Source organism: Crinia signifera, chromosome 8, assembly GCF_055691185.1.
Source record: "Crinia signifera chromosome 8, ASM5569118v1, whole genome shotgun sequence".
NCBI lineage: Eukaryota > Metazoa > Chordata > Amphibia > Anura > Myobatrachidae > Crinia > Crinia signifera.
Window position 1 is genome coordinate 155348591 of NC_139224.1, and position 21329 is coordinate 155369919.

At 46.7% G+C, this 21329-nt stretch overlaps 2 protein-coding genes across 3 annotated transcripts in view; one reads left to right on the plus strand and one right to left on the minus strand.

Annotated features, from left to right (window-relative positions):
* Positions 1 to 10884: 10884 nt before the first annotated feature.
* TMEM53 (transmembrane protein 53) lies at positions 10885 to 19801 on the minus strand. 2 transcript variants are annotated; one of them, XR_014454510.1, is made up of 4 exons: positions 19576 to 19801; positions 16354 to 16457; positions 11689 to 13568; positions 10885 to 11585 (listed from the first exon to the last, which is right to left on the minus strand). XR_014454510.1 is itself a non-coding variant. In XM_083157474.1 (3 exons), the coding sequence occupies exons 1-3, from the start codon at positions 19628 to 19630 to the stop codon at positions 12873 to 12875; spliced, it is 855 nt and encodes a 284-aa protein (XP_083013600.1). In that variant the 5' UTR covers positions 19631 to 19801; the 3' UTR covers positions 10885 to 12872. The 2 variants fall into 2 exon arrangements, 1 of the variants encoding a protein (XP_083013600.1); XM_083157474.1 differs by having other exon boundaries at positions 10885 to 13568.
* The window catches only part of ARMH1 (armadillo like helical domain containing 1), a 133565-nt gene continuing 131928 nt past the window's right edge, over positions 19693 to 21329 (plus strand). Inside the window, exon 1 of the mRNA XM_083157473.1 lies at positions 19693 to 19925. The gene's annotated coding sequence lies outside the window, so the exon portion shown is untranslated. The remainder of the gene's footprint in view (positions 19926 to 21329) is intronic.

Consider the following 21329-nt stretch of genomic DNA (forward strand, 5'->3'; position numbering starts at 1 on the left):
CACATCACAGCACGAACGGGAAACCAGCGGAAAGTGAGACGATTGTTATTACGAGTTTTCATTAAGATCGTTTTTTTTTTTTCTCTCCTTGATCCTTAATTTACAAAGTGCATAAAAGTCAGAGATAATGTGATACTTATTAACAGCCCATCCTGTTATTCCGCCGATGCTATAAATATAACAAGAGGCAGCGGTAACAAAATGAGCGCAATTTTTTAAAACCCTACATGGCGGCTGCACCGCAACCCGCTGCTCAGTACATTACATTAACTGTCCCCCCCCCCCATTCTGACCCTTATGGATACACAGTACAGGGTTGCCAACTTTCTGACACTTTGCACCAGAGGGCAGAGGCTGAGAGGTTTGTGCTGAGCTCTGATTGGTTGAGCTCATTACATGCTTCTCAGGCCCATGGAGAACAGCAGCAGCTTAGTCATGGGAGGGTTTTTAATCAGAGGCAGCACTAGGACTGTGAGGTCTCCTACAGAGTAAGGTGCAGAGGGACAAACACAGGGTCGGTCGGTCGGTCGGTCGGTCGGTCGGTCGGTCGGTCGGTCGGTCGGTCGGTCGGTCGGTCGGTCGGTCGGTCGGTCGGTCGGTCGGTCTGTCTGTCTGTCTGTCTGTCTGTCTGTCGCAGTTACCCATTGACCAAGTAAATTCTGCCTTTACTCTGTGTTTTGACAGTGTAATATTCTTGCATGCAGTTTGCGGCCAGTAATGACAAGTGCAAGGGGGCCCCCCTGTCTAAAGTACCCCGGGCCCCCCGAAGGCTTAATCCGGCACTGCCCTGTCCTGCCCCTTCTTCATCACGCCGGCAACCGTGCCCCCCGGAGAGGGCAGCCAGAAAGTAGGCAACGCATGTGCAAACTCCGACCATCGTCCTCAGAATATTGATTATTGATTATATGTATCTACACTTGATTGCACCTTAATGGCATGAGATAACACACACATTATTGTGCTGAATTATTATATTATTATACAATAAGTTATATATATAATTACAAGTCACTTAATAGGTAAAGGACATTGGAGGTCTGTGTATAGGGGCAGCTCTGTAGCGTAGGACCCGAAGTGTTGCGTCACACTGCACCAGTGCACAGAGTAGTGTTGCTATTGCTGTATATGAGTAAGTGGGGGCAGCCATGTAATAATGATCAGTGAGTCGGTGGCAGGTCCCAGCGATAGGACCATTACTGCCATGTTATCATGTACGTCTATAGAGACCAGGCCAGAGTATAGCGGTGCTTAATCCTTTATCAATGAGATAGCTCTCTCTCATTAATCTAATGGGAAGGGTGCAGGTAACAGAACAAATGACGCATTAGCACAGCGGGGCCCCCAAATGTTACCAATTAACTCTTCAGTCATCTCAGTTGGGTAATTCCAGCATGTTATGTTGAATAAACAATAATCATTATATTTTCTCACTGGTGCTTTAACTGTGTATGAAAAACTGAGTTGGGTACAAAATCCTGGCAGGATCCTGCCAGTCAGAAGATCCCTGAATCCCAACAGAATACCAGTTGATCCCAGTAAGTATTTAAGCTACACATAACCCTAACCCCTCTCCCCGTAGCCTTACCCCTCCCTCCCCCCAGCAGCCGTACCCTAACTAACCTTCCCCCTGGGCCTAAGCCTTGAAAAGTGATAAAACGGAGAGTGATAAATCACCAACAAATTCCCTTTTCAGGTAAGGGCAGCATCGCCGCGTATGCACGGTTGCATACCCTCCCGCATATAGTGGGAGTCTCACGCTTTTTGATTGTTTCTCCCAGTCTCCCGGGAATATATCAGAACAGAGCCGGCCCTAGCCTAAATGACGCCCTAGGCAAGATTTTGGCTGGTGCCCCCTAGCACCGCCACTAGTTCCGCCTCTGACCCTGCTCCCCTTTCCCAGCACCATCAACCCTCATCATAGCAGTCATCATTTTGGTGCTCCTACCCGCAATATTTTAAATAGAAACAGTGCACACATTCGGTCCGCGGCCCAAACAGAGGTGTGTTCTTGCTGGGAAGGGGCATGGCCACACAATACTACCCCCAAATCAAATTATGCCACACAGTAGTGCAACTTTATTCACATTATATCCTGCGATGGTGTCCCTTATTCACGTTACATCACACAGTAGTACCACTTTACCTTATGTACATTACTCCTCACATTATTCACATTATACCCTTAGAGAAAAATCCTGAGAAAATATTGTATTTTAAGCACCTCCATGGCCACACTGCAACCCAGCACAAAGCAGTGTGTGCTGGGCAGAGGAGAAGAGCTGCAGCTGCTGCTGTCACATAAGGGGAGGGGGCCCAGGGAGGGGGACTTTGGCCTGGGTAATTTGTACCCCCTACCTCTTTCTGTCGGCACCCCTGATAATACCACACAGTAATGCCCCATACACATGAAACACATTATTAATGTCCTTATAACCATAATGCCCCTTACACATTATGCCAACCTTTATTAATGCCCTTCATACACATAATGACACACATAATGCCCCTTACACATATGTTGCACATTATTAATGCCCTTATACACATGACACACATAATGCCCATCACACATATGTTGCACATTATTAATGCCCTTATACACATGACACACATAATGCCTGTTACGCATATGTCACACATTATTAATGCATTTATACATGACACACATAATGCCCCTTACACATATGCCGAACACTATTGCACAACCAACCCACCCGCAGCACTCGCACAGCCGCTAACACTGTGACCTCTGCCTCTGCTTGGATACAGATGTTTCCTCATACATCTTGCCTCAATAGGCCATGCAGCTCCTGGCCAGTTCTGCTAAAGTTGGGTGCCTTTTTTGCTGAAAATTCGTTTTATTGGCATTGTTATAACCAGCACACACAAGGAGCTTCCGATGATTAAAATGATATGTGGCATGCCTATATTCTGTGTGCGACTGTGGCTGTACCTGCATACGGAATGCTATGTTACAGTGATTTCCATGAATACACTATTTCATATGCAGACACAGCCTCACTCACACACAGAATATAGGCATGCTGCATATCATTTTAATCAGCAGAAGCTGCTGGTGCCCCACGGCATTCCAAAAGCCCTAGGTGATTGCCTAGTTTGCCTATGCCTAAGGCCGGCTCTGTATCAGAATATCAGATCCTACAGGTTTTTTAGCCTTTTTTTAGGAGGAAAACTGTGACTGCGCATGTGCAAATCACAAAGTGTAGAGGGGGGGGGGGGGTGAGAGGAACAACAGTGAGGGACAGGAGGAGAAGAACAATTATTTTCATAAAGCAGCAGTGTGGAGGGGGAAAGAGGAAGGATTTCAAATTCGGAAAATGTAGTGGCTACACCCCCAAATGCAATTTGGGTAGCTCCGCCCATGGCCCCACCCCATTTATGTCACAGTCACCATCCCCGCCCCCTATTTTCTGTAACTGGCTGCCCTCTCCTGGAAAGGGCAGCTGAGAAGTCTGCGACTATGCACGTAGGAGGCCCGCTTTACTAAGCATGGATGTTGGGAGGTACAGTATGCTAACCTCACTACTTGCCAGCAGGGTCTGTCAGGATCCTGATTGCATCCCTGGAAAAAAAACACCTCTGGTGAGACAACAACATGGCTGCTCCCATTTATACACACAATCACATAAAACAAAATATGACTTCATTCTATATGGTAAATGTCAATGTGCAGCACGCGCTACTTTCTCATACCAGGGCTGATGCGGAGTTGGGCGTAAGCTGAGTGCACTTGTGCTTGCCCACTGAAGGAAGATGGGATGTTGCCCATAGCAACCAATCAGATTCTTTCTATTATCTTGTAGAAGGTGCTAAATAAATAAGAAGTAGAGGCTTATTGGTTGCTATGGACATCCCATCTTCAATAGAAGTCCCATCTTAAGTAAAGATTACCCCAAAATGTTTGCTTTGCTTATGACTTATACTAGTAAGTTTGCCTGGTGTAAAGCGAGCATATATATATATATATTACTGGTGCAGTGCAGGTCCACCAACCAAACCGTGGGCCGGGTGAAACAGTGGGTGTGGCCATATCCTGAGAGGCGTGGTCACATCCTTTGGAAAAAAAATTTTTTATTGAACTACATATTTTTCTTCTACCACAGTTTGCTTAGTGCCCTCAGACAATGGCATTCTGGGTAATTAGTACTCGGTACCCCACTCTGTTGGAACACAACCAAACATCGTGTAGATCCAACGCTGTGAATAGCGCCGGGAAGGATATGTTAACAATATTTTTGTGCATATCGTTTTGTGTGTAGGAAACTATGGGCCTGATTCAGAGCTGATTGCAAATGCTAATTCTTTCTCAAATACGAAAAACCAAGCTGCACTGCAGGTGGGGCAGATGTAACGTGCAGAGAGAGATAGATTTGGGTGAGGTATTTTGTTTCTGTGCAGGGAAAATACTGGCTGCTTTATTTTTACACTGCAATTTAGATTTCAGTTTGAAATACACCCCCCCCCACCCACATCTAACTCTCTCTGCAGGTGTTACATCTGCCCCACCTGCAGTGCAGCATGGTTTTGTTGACTTGTGAAACATTAGCTTTTGTGGTCACCTCTGAATCAGACCCTATGTCGTTAACAACCCCCTCTGTCATCTGAACCTGCAGTCAAATGTTGACTATGTCATGAATGAATGGGGCCGGGTGACATCAGTGATATTGCTCAGTGTCTGTGCAGTGTAATGCCAGAGTTCCACCAATATCATTAAGGATATTACTTGTGGAGCGTATCGTATAGTGTGCAAGCACAGAGCTGCCACTAGGAATTATGGGGCCCGGGACTTAGTTCTTGTCTGGGACCCCCCTCACTTACCCAGCAGCTGCGTCCGGGTGCGCACAGGCCCCGTCCAGGTCACACAGCAGGAGCCAGCACAGGGAGGAAGCTGGCCCCGACCACCGGAGCAGACTGAGGCACCGCCAGGGACCAGCACAGGAGCCGGGGAGAAGTCTGACCCTCTCATCTGCATCCGCCGGGAAAGGAGAAGAAGGAGAAAAAAAAGAGGGTAGTGTCTAGATCCCCTTCAGTTTTGATCATTTTCCCATCATGCCCTGGGTCCATGTATACCTGGAGGGGGGATATAAACCTGTGGCGAGCTAAGCAAGCCACCGTGCCCGAAGCATGCGAGCGTAGCGAGCTTGCGAGGGTACAATGCAGCTAAAATAAAACAAAATAACCTACACCTACGTGATTTACAGATAAAATAAAAAAACATTGTGAGGGCATCTAACAACTTCCGCCCTCACTAAACATCACATCCTGTAATCCAAACTGAAGGGGATCTAGTCTCTACCATGCTTTGTGGATTTATTTAACCATGCACAGGTGAGATAGGCTGAGTACACACTTATAGATACACTAGTACGCCCGCTCTAAGCAAATGCTTCGAAAGCTAGTCTGCTACCTTGTGATTGCCTCTGTGTCTGTGTGAGAAAGAGATGTAGTTTCACTAGCTGCCAACAGATGGCAGTGTTTTGGAGATATACGCAAATGGACAGATCAGGCCATGTGTCACCAGTCATATCTACCCCGCTGCTACTATCCATACCAGGTTCCGGACCAGCCTCCTTATCCAGTGTGCCGACTGACCAGTGTCCATTATTTGTTTCAATTCAAAAGGGCAACTTGTGCCCCAACCCGAACGCAGCTCTCAAACCAGCCAGGGAGTGCTATCCCACGAAAAGATCCTACCATGGGCCATTTGGATACATTGCACATTAAATAACATTTGGCATCAACTGCTGGACAAGACCTAGCTGGTTCCAATTTCCTTCCCAGTAAGGAGGCACTATGGGAACGGGCCCATTGGATACAGGACTTTGTAAATACAGTACCGTATTGACTGGTTGAAATTCCCTCTGTCACATTGCTGAGTTTTTTTAATCATATTATGTCATGTCTGAATGTTTACATGTTTTCAATAAATGTCACTGTACTTTATACCCCATATATTGCACAGCACCGTGTACCCCCCTTTTTTCTTTTGCACTTTATAAGGGGCTGACTACCCCTTATCCACGCTGCAGCGTGACAAAGCACCTCATATTTTTCCGCGCCCCCAACATCTGTTGATAACTTGTTATCAACTACCCTCCATTTTTACTCCATCCTAAAAAACGTGACCTGCTGGGAAAACTTGGGGGTTGAGGTTAAGAATGTATTTTCCTTAAGAGCAGATTTCCTTAATAGAAGTTTTAAAAAAATCAATCTTAATAAATAATTGTTAATGAATACAATTAAGTGAAAGGTTTGCTGCCCTCTGGTGGCTTTTCAAGAGAATAATGAAATAGTCTCCTGCTACCCCTAAAATCACCAGCAGAGGTCGCTGTGCAACACAACTACTGCAAATAAATAACACCTTCAGGTCACAGTCTGCCTGAATTTATGTTAATTGACAAACCGGTAAAATAGCCATTGACATAGTTTAGGTTGACATGGTCAAACGGTCGACACAAGCGATAGGTCGACATGGAAATGGTCTGATGTCCATCCCTATTAGTGCCTAAATCAATGTCAGATCTGTGAAATAGTGTTTTTAGAGTATTTTTACTGGGATGAGCATTAGCAGAACAGGTGGTTTATGGACTTCAGTACAAAGTATCTGGGAAATAATAGTTACAAATTATAATCATATCGTAAACAGCAATTTAATCTGATGGATTATGTCTTCTCCTCCTTCTTCATTCCAGAAGAAATCTAGCTGGTGATGTCTGTACTGCAATAGTCATGTACATCGGTTTGAAAACACAAATAATAGATTATTGCACATTCATAGAATTTAAAACTAAACGAACGTACTAGTATCTATCGGTCGATAGATGGCGCTGCTAGCAGTATACTTGTATTATTACTTAGCACAATTATTATTAGTAACGTGTGCACATTGGGCAATGCGGACAAGTAAATGTGAAAACTCATGTAAAAAATATACAACAGTTTTCAGTCCTCTATGTTGCAATATAATATTCACCTTGCAGAAGACCTGACTTTCCTTTTAGTCATTTTACTGACGTGTGATGTTATTTATATTTTCAACGATAGAGGGCGCAAACGCTAACTACCATGTCTCCACCGATAGAGGGCGCTTAACTATCATCCAATTAGGCGCTCCCCTAAAACCAACACAAACCACCTATAGAAACTCTCCATAATACGTTAATTATCGTATTTATCAGCGTGCATAGATATGCTGCCCTCTATCGGCCAAACACTGCTACAGTTTTAACCTCGCAAATTAACTGGAATGTCTGCAAATACCTAATATGCTGCATGCACATAAAATTATAATGACGGAAAGCATCCAGCTACTGATTGCTCTCCTCTCACATGGCAATTCCCATATCACACCGCCTGCATTTAACCTGACCAGCCCAATACATCCTCCTGCCAGGCTAGGAGCTGGTTTGGGCACCAGAAAAAGACGTTTAAAACGATTTTTTTCTCTTTTCTTCCTTATTAAAACAAGTCTATGTCATTAAATTTAATGTGCTAGCTTTAGCTGTGTGACCCGGGTTCCATTAGACAATGTCTCCGGCTCTTCGCTCTCTGCCAATATTCCGCAGTCCTGTGGGTCACAATTAAATAACAGAATAAAGTTATTTCACCAACTGACATTAAAATGAATGATGGAATCGGCTGCACACATGGGAATCCTTATAGTTATTATAAAGGATCATCAGCACTATATTTCTGGACTTATAGTTCTAGAATAGGAATAACACCCATTAGTATTGCTATATGCATACTCCCATATGCAGCGCCACCTATTGGCAGGGTATTGATTGTGTTTTTTCTAAGCACAACTTCCAATATAACAGCTTCCTCCATGTACAGAATGTTCTACTCACAGACTTCCCACGGATTCCAGGGTATTTTGTATCGATGTTGAGGATCAGATGGAAGTTCTTTTTCCATCAATGGTTTTTCGATGATCTCTGATGGCTGACTTTGGATTCAGCAGCAGATGGCCAGAAGTGATGTCTGCAGATCAGCTTGTGGGCACATCGATGGTTATACATTATATGTTTAAGATGTGATGGCTTGAAGCCATCCTATTACATGATTCGATGCCAGAAGCCCAGCAACCGGTCAATGTCAGGCTTACGGTACATATCTCTTACCTGGAGTAAGAGGTTATTTTGTTAAGCAGAACTACGGCTAGCAATTTTAAACCATTGATGGTTTATGGCAACGTTTTTATATTCTTTTCCATTGATGAGACACCATCAGTCGTTTTAATCCGATAGTCAAGGACTCATGGTCTGTACACGCGCAGCACTCAGTCATTAATGATTTTTTAATAATAGATTAAAACGATCAGTCATTGATATTAGAGCCCTCGATGTCCATCGCTAAGTGTGACCACGGAATATGGATTGCTGTATATAGAATAATAGATCATTGCTGTACACAGACAGCCCTGGAAATACCCCCATCTGGGTCCAGAAGAGTTAGGGACCAACCTACAGGCCAGTTTGCTATTGGCAGATAGAACATAGAAATACAAAGGGCTACGGAGGCCCCATCTTTCTGTGGTCAACTGAAGGGTCTGCGTCCATCACTCTTAAAGAAAAGGGAAACTAAAAATTTGTCTGACCACCTACATTACATGTGTATTGTGTATTGAACTGTGGTGCTCTTTATTTGTACTGTATTTTTGTTATTTATTCAATGTTATGCCAAGTTTTGTCTCCCTGTATTGTTCCTTTGTACGGCGCTGCGAAACACTTGTGGCGCCTTATAAATAAAATTATAATAATAATAATTACATACATATGGTCCTGGGTACATATGCCATACAGTAAAAGGACAGGGAACGACTCCTCATTGCCAAACATCAAACCAGCCAGCCCGGTCGTCTCTGTTCCTACCTGTGTCCATGAAGCAGAGCAGTGCTGCGATTAGTGAATATTTAGGGGGCAGAGGGGGGACTAATGTCATGAAGTGTCTGCCCCCACCAGTGACTTGATTGCTGACATAATGTGCACTGATACCACAACAACTCCCCCCCCCCCCCCAATAGCCGTGTCATACATCTGCCCAAAACACTGAGCCTGTTTTACCCCAAAGCACCACCAGAAGTTGTTTACTGCAAGCTGCCATATTTATCCTACATATCAATGACTTCTTATGGAAGTATAAAGTCCTATCACATCAGCAACCTCTTACCTGCGGTGCCCTGAGAGGTGTCACGTGCTGCAATATAGATGAATATTAGTAAATGGTCTCCGGGAGCCCTTTAGGTGACATAAAGTCACTTTGTTAGGATTAGGTTCCCTGTACATCATAAACTGGGGTAATAGAGACTTCGGTTACATATACCTGCGCAGGTGTATGATATGCCCCCAAGCTGGCGTGCCGCACTGGGCTTTCTAGCTTATGATAGTTTTTGGGGTGCCGCACCCTGCACCTAGATATAGCGCTAGGGATCCCCAATATACAGAGAAGCCTTGACGTGGCTTGGGGGCATATCATACACCTGCGCAGGTATATGTAACCAATATCTCTGAATTCTATCATCATGTAGTGTTCAAGATTGGTTACTAATACCACTCAGTGTGCTGGGGGAACCAATGTCTTGTTACTTACTCAGTATTAACCCCTCCCTTGCATGCACCTGAGTGGTATTACTGAACTAATTTGAGCATCTACCACTATCTGTATGTAATAGAGACTTCACCAGTGCACAGCAATTACAACTAAATACCAAATCTACCTAAATTACAGTAATGTTAAATAATATAGATCGTTACTGAATACATACAGATGACCGACGGACTCCCCCCCCCCTCCCCACACCCCCTGGCCTAACCCACCCTCCTGCATATTTACGATCAGGATGCCGGCAGTCAGGATCCCAGCGCCGGAACCTCCACCAATATCGGAATTCCAATGTCTATATTCTGTCTGCCAGCATGCCGACTGGAATGTCGTCTACAGCCTAATAGCTATATAACTACTCACCTCTATGAGAAGAAGTACCACCAGAGGCCTCTCAACAGACCAAATTACTTCTTTCTGTGCTAAAAGAGGTCATAAAAGAAAATGAAAGCAATTTGTGCAGGGACAGTGATCTGTTTGAAACTTCTTGGCTATGGAGGAGAAAGCAAGCTGTGAAGACAGAGATTGGAGGTAGGAGGCGGAGCAGACTGGGGGTGGGGTGGAGAGTTCATGGACTAAAAACTGTCACAGTTCAGAGTGAAAGTACATTGCAGAAGCCGTCATTTTGACGGGCTTTTAACTATATGTGTGTAACATAGTCAAAATTAAATAAAAGAAAATGGAAAAGCAGCACCAAGGTATAGGGAGATTAAACAATCCTATTTTAGGAAACTCTTAGGCATATATTCAATGCCGTGGGCGAGCGGTGACTGTGAGCAGGACTTTTTGCTCGCAGTCACCGCTCACCCTGTCAGTATTCAACTGACCCCCCCCTCATACGCCAATTCCCCCTCGCTCCCTTTTTTGAGCGAGGGGGAATTTGCGAATGTGCCTCCAAAAGCTGCGAGAATCGAGGCTAATTACAGCGAGTTTGCTGCACTAGCCGCGGCTCTCGCAGTTTAGGGGAATCCTCGCCGTTCTGTGACTGCGAGGATTCCCCCGGAACGTTGAATAGTGCGAGCGGCCGGCGCGGGGGTTAAACTGCGAGGATCACTGGTTTTCTGTGATCCTCGCAGTTTAACCCCCTTGCCGGCCGCTCGCACCGGCATTGAATACCTGCCTTACTGTGGACAAGTGCAAGTGTATAAGTGCACACTAACTCATTTTCATAATCACATATTGCTTGAGGTATGCTGTAACTTCAATTTCCAATAGATGGCGCTGTACTGCAGTGGAGGAATCACACAGATATAGAGAATAAACAGATATACAGCTCTTTATTAAAAATATGGGTTTTATATCCTCTATGTAATTAAACACGGCCAAAACAAAATAACCAGAAGTGCAATTTCTCTTCACAGGTTACAAGCATTTTTGTTTAACCCTTTCACTGAACAGTCGGCTTTGTTTGATGTAACAGGTGTGAAGTAGAAGAAACCCGAATATCTTTCTGCATTTTAAAAACATAAATTTCGTTTATGAAGGCAAAAGTACACACCGCAAATCCATGTGCTCTATACAACCTGAGGTGTACCTCATTATACAATGACACAAACCCAATATTCATACCGCTTATTACACTGTTTTAGCAAATATTTGGATCTGGGATTAATAGTTTGTCCTATTATCTAGAGAGGCTGATAAAATCTTAACACCAGTAGATGGCGCTCAGACCACATTTATCCTTACTCGCTCGACAAGCTACAGCCAACAGAGGGCGCTTGTACAAACTCGCATAACACCTGACAATCACACTACCACCAGTAGATGGCGCTCATACCACATTTATCTTTACTCGCTCGTCAAGCTACAGCCAATAGAGGGCGCTTGTACAAACTCGCATAACACCTGACAAGTGACAATCACACTACCACCAGTAGATGGCGCTCAGACCACATTTATCCTTACTCGCTCGTCAAGCTACAGCCAATAGAGGGCGCTTGTACAAACTCGCATAACACCTGACAATCACACTACCACCAGTAGATGGCGCTCAGACCACATTTATCCTTACTCGCTCGTCAAGCAGCCAATAGAGGGCGCTTGTACAAACTCGCATAACACCTGACAATCACACTACCACCAGTCACAGTGTAACCAATAGATGGCGCTATTTAAGAAATGGAATTTGATATACAGAAATAAAATATTTGAATTCACAGTGAATTAGTTATCTATAAAAGACTTTAAAATACAAGATACTCCCATAGAAAGGGCTAGAGATGAAAATTTGCAAACATACATAATGCCTTTATGGGTTTTTTCAGAACGGGAGAAAATCATAATATTTCTTTTTAAAAGGGGACTTTCAGTCGATCTTCCCAACAATTGGTATGCCGCCATTTACTATACCGATGCTGGCATCCTAATGCCAGAGTGGATTAGGGTCAGGCACTTAGAAATAGAGATTGCCACCGACCATTGATGATTCCCAATCATCAATGGTTTCGGGCCGATGTAGAATAGTTTTGTCATCGATGGCGGAGAACCAGATGATTTCTCTCCATCGATGGCACAGCATAACCAAGTAATTTTCTCCCAAGTGGGTGGGATACAGTGCATAGCTATGCCCCCTGACACCCATGAAGCCACGCCCTGAGTTTCTGATTGGCCCATGGGCTATTGAGTCAAAGGAAATGGACGACCATTGATAGGGAAAACCATTGACGGTCATCCATTGCATGGTATGTTACCATCGATGTCTATCTCGACAATGGCCATTCCTATTTCCTACTTAGATGGAGCAGGTTGAAGTTCAGCACCACCAGGGAGGTTTAGGGTTAGGCTACTGGGAGGGAGGTTGGGTGTGTGCGTGTGTGTGCGGTAGGCATCCATTGGTCATCCGTACATATCCCATCCCACTGAGGGACGCTAGGTGGATACGGTCTAGTAAGGTGCTACAAATATAATTCCATGAGTACCATTAGGGTACGGGACATCCTTCTGTGTATTGTTAAAGTTATAACCAATGTGACTTTTAGAAACATCAGTTCTTCAGACATGAAGTATGTGCATTTACATACAATCCCCACAAGTAACATGACAACAGCCCCTTAAAAATAAACTGTGTTCCAACGTGACGGAGCGAACTGGTCTACTGTCCCGGCTACTTTATAAATCATCTCTTTTTAAATTTATATTTTAAAACCCAAACAGCCACAGCTGTGGAACTGCACGTATTATATACAATCAGGCACACCGTGTAATCTAAGTCATTCCCTAAGTTGTTATACACTGCACACTGCCATTTAAAAAGACTGGTGTCCACTCATGAAGGAGGATCTGGACGCCTTACTGACGCAGTCTCTGAGAAAGGAAACGCACCTCTCCGAATATCTCTGTGGGTACCGGCGATAATGGGACACATGCTCCGATCGCTGGAAATCTAGACTCTCTGTGGGGAGGTTCCGACACCTCCGAAACTCGATCATCTTCTCCACATCCAGGTGGGAGATGATGCTGTCGCCTCGGGAGTAGAGATAAAGCTGGGGCCAGAGCGAAGGGTCCTTTTTCATGGTGTCATAGTGATTCTCATGGAGCAATCGTGTCGCCGGGTAAAGGACGATTCGGAGAATAAATACCATGGCAGCAAAAGCAGCCAGAGCCAGGTAGCGCAGCAGCCGATTGGTGCTGGGCTCCAGGATTGTGTTTAGCGCTCGCACGGAGCCGCGGATATTACGGTTTCCTGGAGCGCTGTCGAATATGGTGCCGACCACTTGCAGTTTGCTGAGCTGCCAGTTAGAGTGCAGCAACTCCACTATGTAGCGGTACAACATGAATCCACCATTGCTGAAGACGTGGAAGACGATGGGATTCTTCTCGATTTCATAGTCAAACAGCAGATCCAGGATCTTCTTTGCCTGGTCCCGGAGAGATTTGAGGCCGAAGGACTCCGCAAAGAAGACCGTCCTCCAGGCAGCGGTGTATCGGATCACAACACAGCCCTGCAACAAGGTGAGGATTTATCAGAATGGAGCCCAAAAGCTAGATTTTATATTATAATATAATATTGTCTATGCTGGACAGATGTGACTGGTAACCAGGGGTGTAAATAGAATTTAATATAATAATTCACCAGCATGGGATCGCATGCACACCCTATCTTGGGGTTTTTGTTTTTTTTGTAACTTAAAGCTAAAAACATAAAACCATCAATTCAACCATCAGTGAAGTGCTGCAGAGTATCGCAGCGATGCTCCGCACACATAATCCAGTTACAATACTGCTGCCATTACAAACTTTCCTGAACACCTTATGATAATTTATGTTTAAATGAATAAATGCAACAATAGCAGAATAGGCACATTGGGCCTTATTCTAGTTCACTCTTTCTGACAAAATCCTTCTTAAATTGACAAAACCATGTGCACTGCAGGTGGGGCAGATGTTACTTGTGCAGAGATAGTTAGATTTGGGTGGGGTTTTACTTCAAAGTGAGATCTAAATTGCAGTGTAAAAATAAAGCAGCCAGTATTTACCCTGCACAGAAACAAAATAACTCACCCAAATCAAATTCTCTCTGCACATTTTACATCTGCCCCACCTGCAGTGCACATGGTTTTGTCCATCTAAGAAGGATTTTGTCAGAAAGAGTGAACTAGAATAAGGCCCATTGTGAGGTAAACTTACTCAAGGAGCTATACCGGGCAATGGCCCTTATTCACATCTGATCGCAGTACAAATTTGTTCTCAAAATGGACAAACCCATGTGCAGTGCAGGTGGGGCAGATGTAACATGTATAGAGCTAGATTTGTGGGTACTTGTGTAGTTTCACGGCAGCAGCCTAAGCTACGTTGTCAGCGTAGTGACTCCGCGGCAACTCTGCATAGTTAGCATAGTCACCAAACTGTCCCCGGGAGCTGCAGCTCTGTCCCTGGCCAGCCTAGTGAGCGCCTCTCACACAGCGCCGGTAACCGCCAGATCCCCTGTGCTGGCAGACGCCGGCGGAGAGGGGATCATGCAGGCGCCGGCAGAGAGGCGCTCCAGCTGTCTGAGACGCAGGAATACTTGACGTGTATTCTGCGAACCCTCGTGGGGCTTGCCACGCTTCAGGCTCGGTGGCTCGCCACACTTTATAAAATCAACTCCATGCCGACGTGGATAGTGGGGGTATGAACAAGTCGGGAGGACACGTACCGCTGGCGTGGATAGTGGGGGTTGTTCAGGAACACATTCACACCTGTCATGTCAGGCAGGTTAAAATGGTCAATGGTTCCCACACAATGTAATAAGTGCTGACTGACTACGCTAACTACGTAAGCTCCGGCTAGCCGCGAACGGGCGGGAACAGATACTGACAGGGACGCCTGACTACGCTAACTACTTAAGTGAGCTGCAGGAACACTACGCTGATTCTGACAGGGACGCTACGCTAACTATGTAAGTACCGATTTGTATGCGTTATTTTGTTTCTGTGCAGGGTAAATACTCGCTGCATTATTTTTACACTGAAACTTAGATTTCGGTTTTGACACACCCACCCAAATGTAACTCTCTCTGCACATGTTACATCTGCCCCACCTGCAGTGCACATGGTTTTGCCCATTTTGAGAACAAATTTGTACTGCGATCAGATCTGAATAAGGGCCAATAAGTTGTCGCTCACGATGTATTGCGATGTAACAATAGAATATCATTTCTTCTTCACTATGATTATCTGGTCCTAAGTCAAAACAATTGTCCGGGTTTATAGTGTCTGAAGAACTCTGTAGTGCGCGTTGTGAACACTCAGTTTCTAAATGTTGCTTTAAATATGTTTTGAGCTTTGCCCTAACGAGATTATTTCAGCACCAATCCTTCTGATTGAGGACTTCTGCCAATCTCTATATGCAATATACATGGTTGAAGAGTAACATCGCGCTTTTCAGCACTACTTGTGTAAGTAATATATCCAGGGCTATTTTTCAGCAGGCTCCAGCAGGAACTGAGGCCCTTATTCTAGTTCACTCTTTCTGACAAAATCCTTCTTAGCTGGACAAAACCATGTGCACTGCAGGTGGGGCAGATGTAACTTGTGCAGAGAGAATTAGATTTGGGTGGGGTTTTACTTCAAAGTGAGATCTATATTGCAGTGTAAAAATAAAGCAGCCAGTATTTACCCTGCACAGAAACAAAATGACTCACCCAAATCTAATTCTCTCTGCACATTTTAAATCTGCCCCACCTGCAGTGCACATGGTTTTGTCCATCTAAGAAGTATTTTGTCAGAAAGAGTGAACTAGAATAAGGGTCTCAGTTCCTGCTGGAGCCTGCTGGAAAATAGCCCTGAATATATCTATATACATTTGTTATGCGTCACTCAGGAAGATAATAGTATTTCCTGTTGTAGGTCACATCCGTCGCAGTGATTTGGGAGGGTGCGTATCCCAGATCTCCTTAGTGTATTATCATTATATCTCCAAAAAGGACAGAAAAGCCAGGAAAACAAACATCAGAGTCACCTGCTCCTAAGACTAGTACATACTGAATCTTCAATGTGTAGAGCCCAAGTAAATATATATGTCTAAGGGCCGTAATGAGGATGGTGCCATGAGCTGCTGACCATGGCATAAGGCAGAGAGGGAGAGCGGTTGCCATATTCATCTTGTGTAGTGCCATGGAAGGTGCCCAGTTGCCTGCTGCCACCCTCCTCTATGTAGCGTCCATGAAGCCAGGACCTCCTGCATGCGTGGGGAGTGGTCTGTAGTGCCCTGGTACAGAACCGCTAAGTACAGCCAGCGAATACTTACTTCATTATGGTAGATGGAGCTATATTTAGCCAGGTACTGGTCCTTACAGCCTGCCCAGCCCAGCAGGATCACCACCGGCTCCCTCTGCTGGTCCCACTGGCCACCTGTGGGAACAATAAAAGGAGGCTATTATTAACCAGAACATAAATGCAATGCAAATAGCCAACTTGTAACACATTATAAAAAAATAAAGTATCTGTACAATAATAGAACCATCATACAGATGGTAGATGCTCAATTAGTTCAGTAATACCACTCAGGTGCATGCAAGGGAGGGTTAATACTGAGTGAGTAAACCAAGACATTTTTTCCCCCAGCACACTGAGTAATGTTAGTAACCAATCTTGAACACTACATGATAATAGAATTCAGAGATATTGGTTACATATACCTGCGTAGGTGTATTAAAAATAGAGCCATTCTAGGACAAACTCCCACACCGTTGGCTTCTTGCACCCTATTACGTTCACCACTAGATATTTATTTTTACCCTGCAAAAGAGCTTTATTTTGAATCTATATATTTTTCCTGCATAATTTATTCCTAGTAAACACAGACAGATGCAGTTACCTGCAGAAATTCTATCAACCCGTTCTGTGTACAGAAAAACAGGCACTGCTGAAGATGACACAAAGGACTGCTGGGGCCAGGCTCGGTTCCCGTACTGAGTGGTACTGCTGGGGAGTGGAGCCAGGCTCTGTTCCCATACTGAGTGGCACTGCTGGGGAGTGGTGCTAGGCTCTGTTCCCATACTGAGTGGCACTGCTGGGGAGTGGGGCTAGGCCCTGTTCCCATACTGAGCGGCACTGCTGGGGAGTGGGGCCAGGCCCTGTTTCCGCGCTGAGCAGCACTGCTGGGGAGTGGGGCCAGGCTCTGTTCCCATACTGAGCGGCACTGCTAGGGAGTGGGGCTAGGCTCTGTTCCCATACTGAGCGGCACTGCTGGGGAGTGGGGCCAGGCTCTGTTCCCATACTGAGCGGCACTGCTGGGGAGTGGGGCTATGCCCTGTTCCCTCGCTGAGTGGCACTGCTGGGGAGTGGGGCTAGGCTCTGTTCCCATACTGAGCGGCACTGCTGGGGAGTGGGGCCAGGCTCTGTTTCCGCGCTGAGCAGCACTGCTGGGGAGTGGGGCCAGGCTCTGTTTCCGCGCTGAGCGGCACTGCTGGGGAGTGGGGCCAGGCTCTGTTTCCGCACTGAGCGGCACTGCTGGGGAGTGGGGCCAGGCTCTGTTTCCGCACTGAGCGGCACTGCTGGGGAGTGGGGCCAGGCTCTGTTTCCGTGCTGAGCGGCACTGCTGGGGAGTGGGGCCAGGCTCTGTTTCCGCGCTGAGCGGCACTGCTGGGGAGTGGGGCCAGGCTCTGTTTCCGCGCTGAGCGGCACTGCTGGGGAGTGGGGCCAGGCCCTGTTTCCGCGCTAAGCGGCACTGCTGGGGAGTGGGGCCAGGCTCTGTTTCCGCGCTGAGCGGCACTGCTGGGGAGTGGGGCCAGGCTCTGTTTCTGCGCTGAGCGGCACTGCTGGGGAGTGGGGCCAGGCTCTGTTTCCGCGCTGAGCGGCACTGCTGGGGAGAGGGGCCAGGCAATGTTTCTGCGCTGAGCGGCACTGCTGGAGAGTGGGGCCAGGCTCTGTTCCAGCGATGAGCGGCACTGCTGGTGAGTGGGGCTAGGCTCTGTTTCCACGCTGAGCGGCACTGCTGGGGAGTGGGGCTAGGCTCTGTTTCCGCGCTGAGCGGCACTGCTGGGGAGTGGGGCTAGGCTCTGTTCACATACTGAGTGGCACTGCTAGGGATTGGGGCTAGGCTCTGTTCACATACTGAGTGGCACTGCTGGGGAGTGGGGCTGGGCTCTGTTCCCATACTGAGTGACACTGCTAGGGAGTGGGGCTAGGCTCTGTTCACATACTGAGTGGCACTGCTGGGGAGTGGGGCTAGGCTCTGTTCACATACTGAGTGGCACTGCTGGGGAGTGGGGCTAGGCTCTGTTCACATACTGAGTGGCACTGCTGGGGAGTGGGGCTAGGCTCTGTTCACATACTGAGTGGCACTGCTGGGGAGTGGGGCTAGGCTCTGTTCACATACTGAGTGGCACTGCTGGGGAGTGGGGCTAGGCTCTGTTCACATACTGAGTGGCACTGCTGGGGAGTGGGGCCATGCTCTGTTCCCATACTGAGTGCCACTGCTGGGGAGTGGGGCTGGGCTCTGTTCTCATACTGAGTGGCACTGCTGGGGAGTGGGGCCATGCTCTGTTCCCGCACTGAGGGGCACTGCTGGGGAGTGGGGCTACGCTCTGTTCCTACACTGAGGGGCACTGCTGGGGAGTGGGGCTAGGATCTGTTCCAGCGCTGAACGGCACTGCATGGGAGTGGGGCTAGGCTCGGTTCCCGTACTGAGTGGCACTGCTGGGGAGTGGGGCTATGCTCTGTTCCCACGCTGAGGGGCTCTGCTGGGGAGTGGGGCTATGCTCTGTTCCTGTGCTGAGTGGCACTGCTGGGGAGTAGGGCTAGGCTTTATTCCCATACTGCGTGGCACTGCTGGGGAGTGGGGCTATGCCCTGTTCCCTCGCTGAGTGGCACTGCTGGGGAGTGGTGCTAGGCTCTGTTCCCATACTGCGTAGCACTGCTGGGGAGTGGGGCTAGTTTGTGTATACATCTGCACGGTGTCTGGCCTGGTGTAGAGGTTGCTGCATGAATTATATATGGTCACTAGAACAGTATCTGCTCTGTAGGACGGGTATGGTTCTTGTGTCACAGAGCTATGATTCTGTACAAGAACAATACCCACATTTTTCCATTACTATAAGCCGTTAGGAAAACCGGTGTCACCTGGTTGCATTTGTCCCCAAGGTAAAGGATGTCAGCCAGCACCTTTTTACTCTGTGCCTCTGAGTGATAGGACGTCCTGAGACTTGTAGTCCATCTGATAAAGGGACTTGCCTCCTAGCTGTGGCTGGGAGGAAAAAGCTGGGATTTAGAGCTCATGTGACAAATCCACCTCTCTCATGACTCTGGTTAGTAGGGAACTCTGGGATATGTAGTTCATGTGACAAATCCACCTCTTTCATGCTTCTGGCTAGTAGGACATGCTGTGACTTATAGTCCAGGCAGCAGGAGCACCTAACTCACGCTTTTATCTAACGTCATGCTGTGACTTGTAGTCCTCCAGTCGCTGCAGTAACAGCTGTGTAACACTACTCACGGATGGCTGCAGCCAGTGTATGTCCTCACTCACCTTGCAGGGTCGCCTCTGGCAGGACAAAGGTGTAGTCCAAGTCGGAGTCCCCCATTCTCAACTCCTCTCTGACCCCGGACCAGCAGCATGGACATCAACCCACCGGAAGTTCGCCTTCCACCTGTCAGCCAATCGGCAGCTCGGCAGGAGGTCAGGTGATACCGCCACGCCCAGCCCGTTGGACCATGTACCTCAGCAACCACAGAGTCTGTAGTTACCGTCGCTCAGCAACGTGCCCGCTATTTCACCCGATATCCTGCGCCTGAGAGCTGTGATTGGCTGCTCGCTGGTAGGGGCTGCTGTGATTGGTTGTCAGATACCTCTGATGAGTTAAAGTGACAGAGACCTGGGTGAGTGGATTGTTTGGGGTCCGGGCGGGGTGACTGAGGTGTATTTGTGGGTTCACTGTGAGTCCTGGGGGTTGGTATAAGGAATAAATTACTGTGCTGAGCTCTGTAAGGTCTATGATGTGCTGCAAAGGAACTTAATAAGCTTAATAATAATAGTGGTGGTAATAATAATAATAATAGCATACTAATAATATATAATGATAATCAGATCCTAGTAAGGATTACGGTACTTGTGAGTTATCCGGACGCCCGATTTCTAAATCGGGTCGGATCGGGCACATCGCATCGCATCGCATGCGACCATCGGATGCGATGCGATGCGATGCGATGACCCGATTTTTCCATAGGAATCAATGTTAAAATGGACTGAGTCCATTTTAACATGGAATTCAATGGGAAAAAGGGGTCCTTTTCATACCCCTACTATCCAAGTGGGCATGGAGTTGGATATAAACCTGTGGCGAGCGTAGCGAGCCACCGAGCCCGAAGCGTGGCGAGCGTAGCGAGCCCCGCGAGGGGAAACGGAATACCGTCCCCTCGCGGGGCTCGCTTCGCTCGCCACGCTTCGGGCTCGGTGGCTCGCTACGCTCGCCACAGGTTTATATCCAACTCCATGCCCACTTGGATAGTAGGGGTATGAAAAGGACCCCTTTTTCCATAGGAATCATTTTAACATTGATTCCTATGGAAAAATCGGGTCATCGCATCCGATGGTCGCATGCGATGCGATGCGATGCGATGCGATATCGCATCGCATCGCATCTGATTGTATGCCTTAACTTAAGGCATACAATCAAAAAATCGGGCGTCCAGATAACTCACAAGTACCAGGATTACTATATTATAATAAGTATACTAATTATTATATGTAATAATATAAGTAAGAACTAATTCTGCACAGACAGGGCGTAACTACAAAGCCCAGCACACCTAAGGGGTCAATTTACTGGTATGTGATCATTTTGGCAATGTCTAAAGGTTGATGCACAAAAAAGGTTGACATGGTCCAAAATCGGTTCAAAACAGACTTTTTCATACTTTTCCATCCCAGTGGGCATAGAGGGCAGCGTGGCACTGTGTCGGAAGCATGGCGAGCGCAGCGGAACACTTATACGGTGTCCATGTCGACATAGACGCAAAAAAACGGGAAAACCGCATATTGACACTGTCCATTTCGGCCTTTTGTTTGTGTCAAACTTTTGACCATGTCGACTTAGTGCATGTCAACCTTTTGACTGTCGACCTATACAAAGTTGACCTAAGATCCATACCCAAATTTACTAAAGCTTAAAAGAGGTGATTTTGGCCATAACAACCAATCAGGTTATATCGATTGTTTTCTAGGATGCTAGAGATATGATTGGCACAATCTGATTGGTTGCTATGGACAACATTACCTCTTTT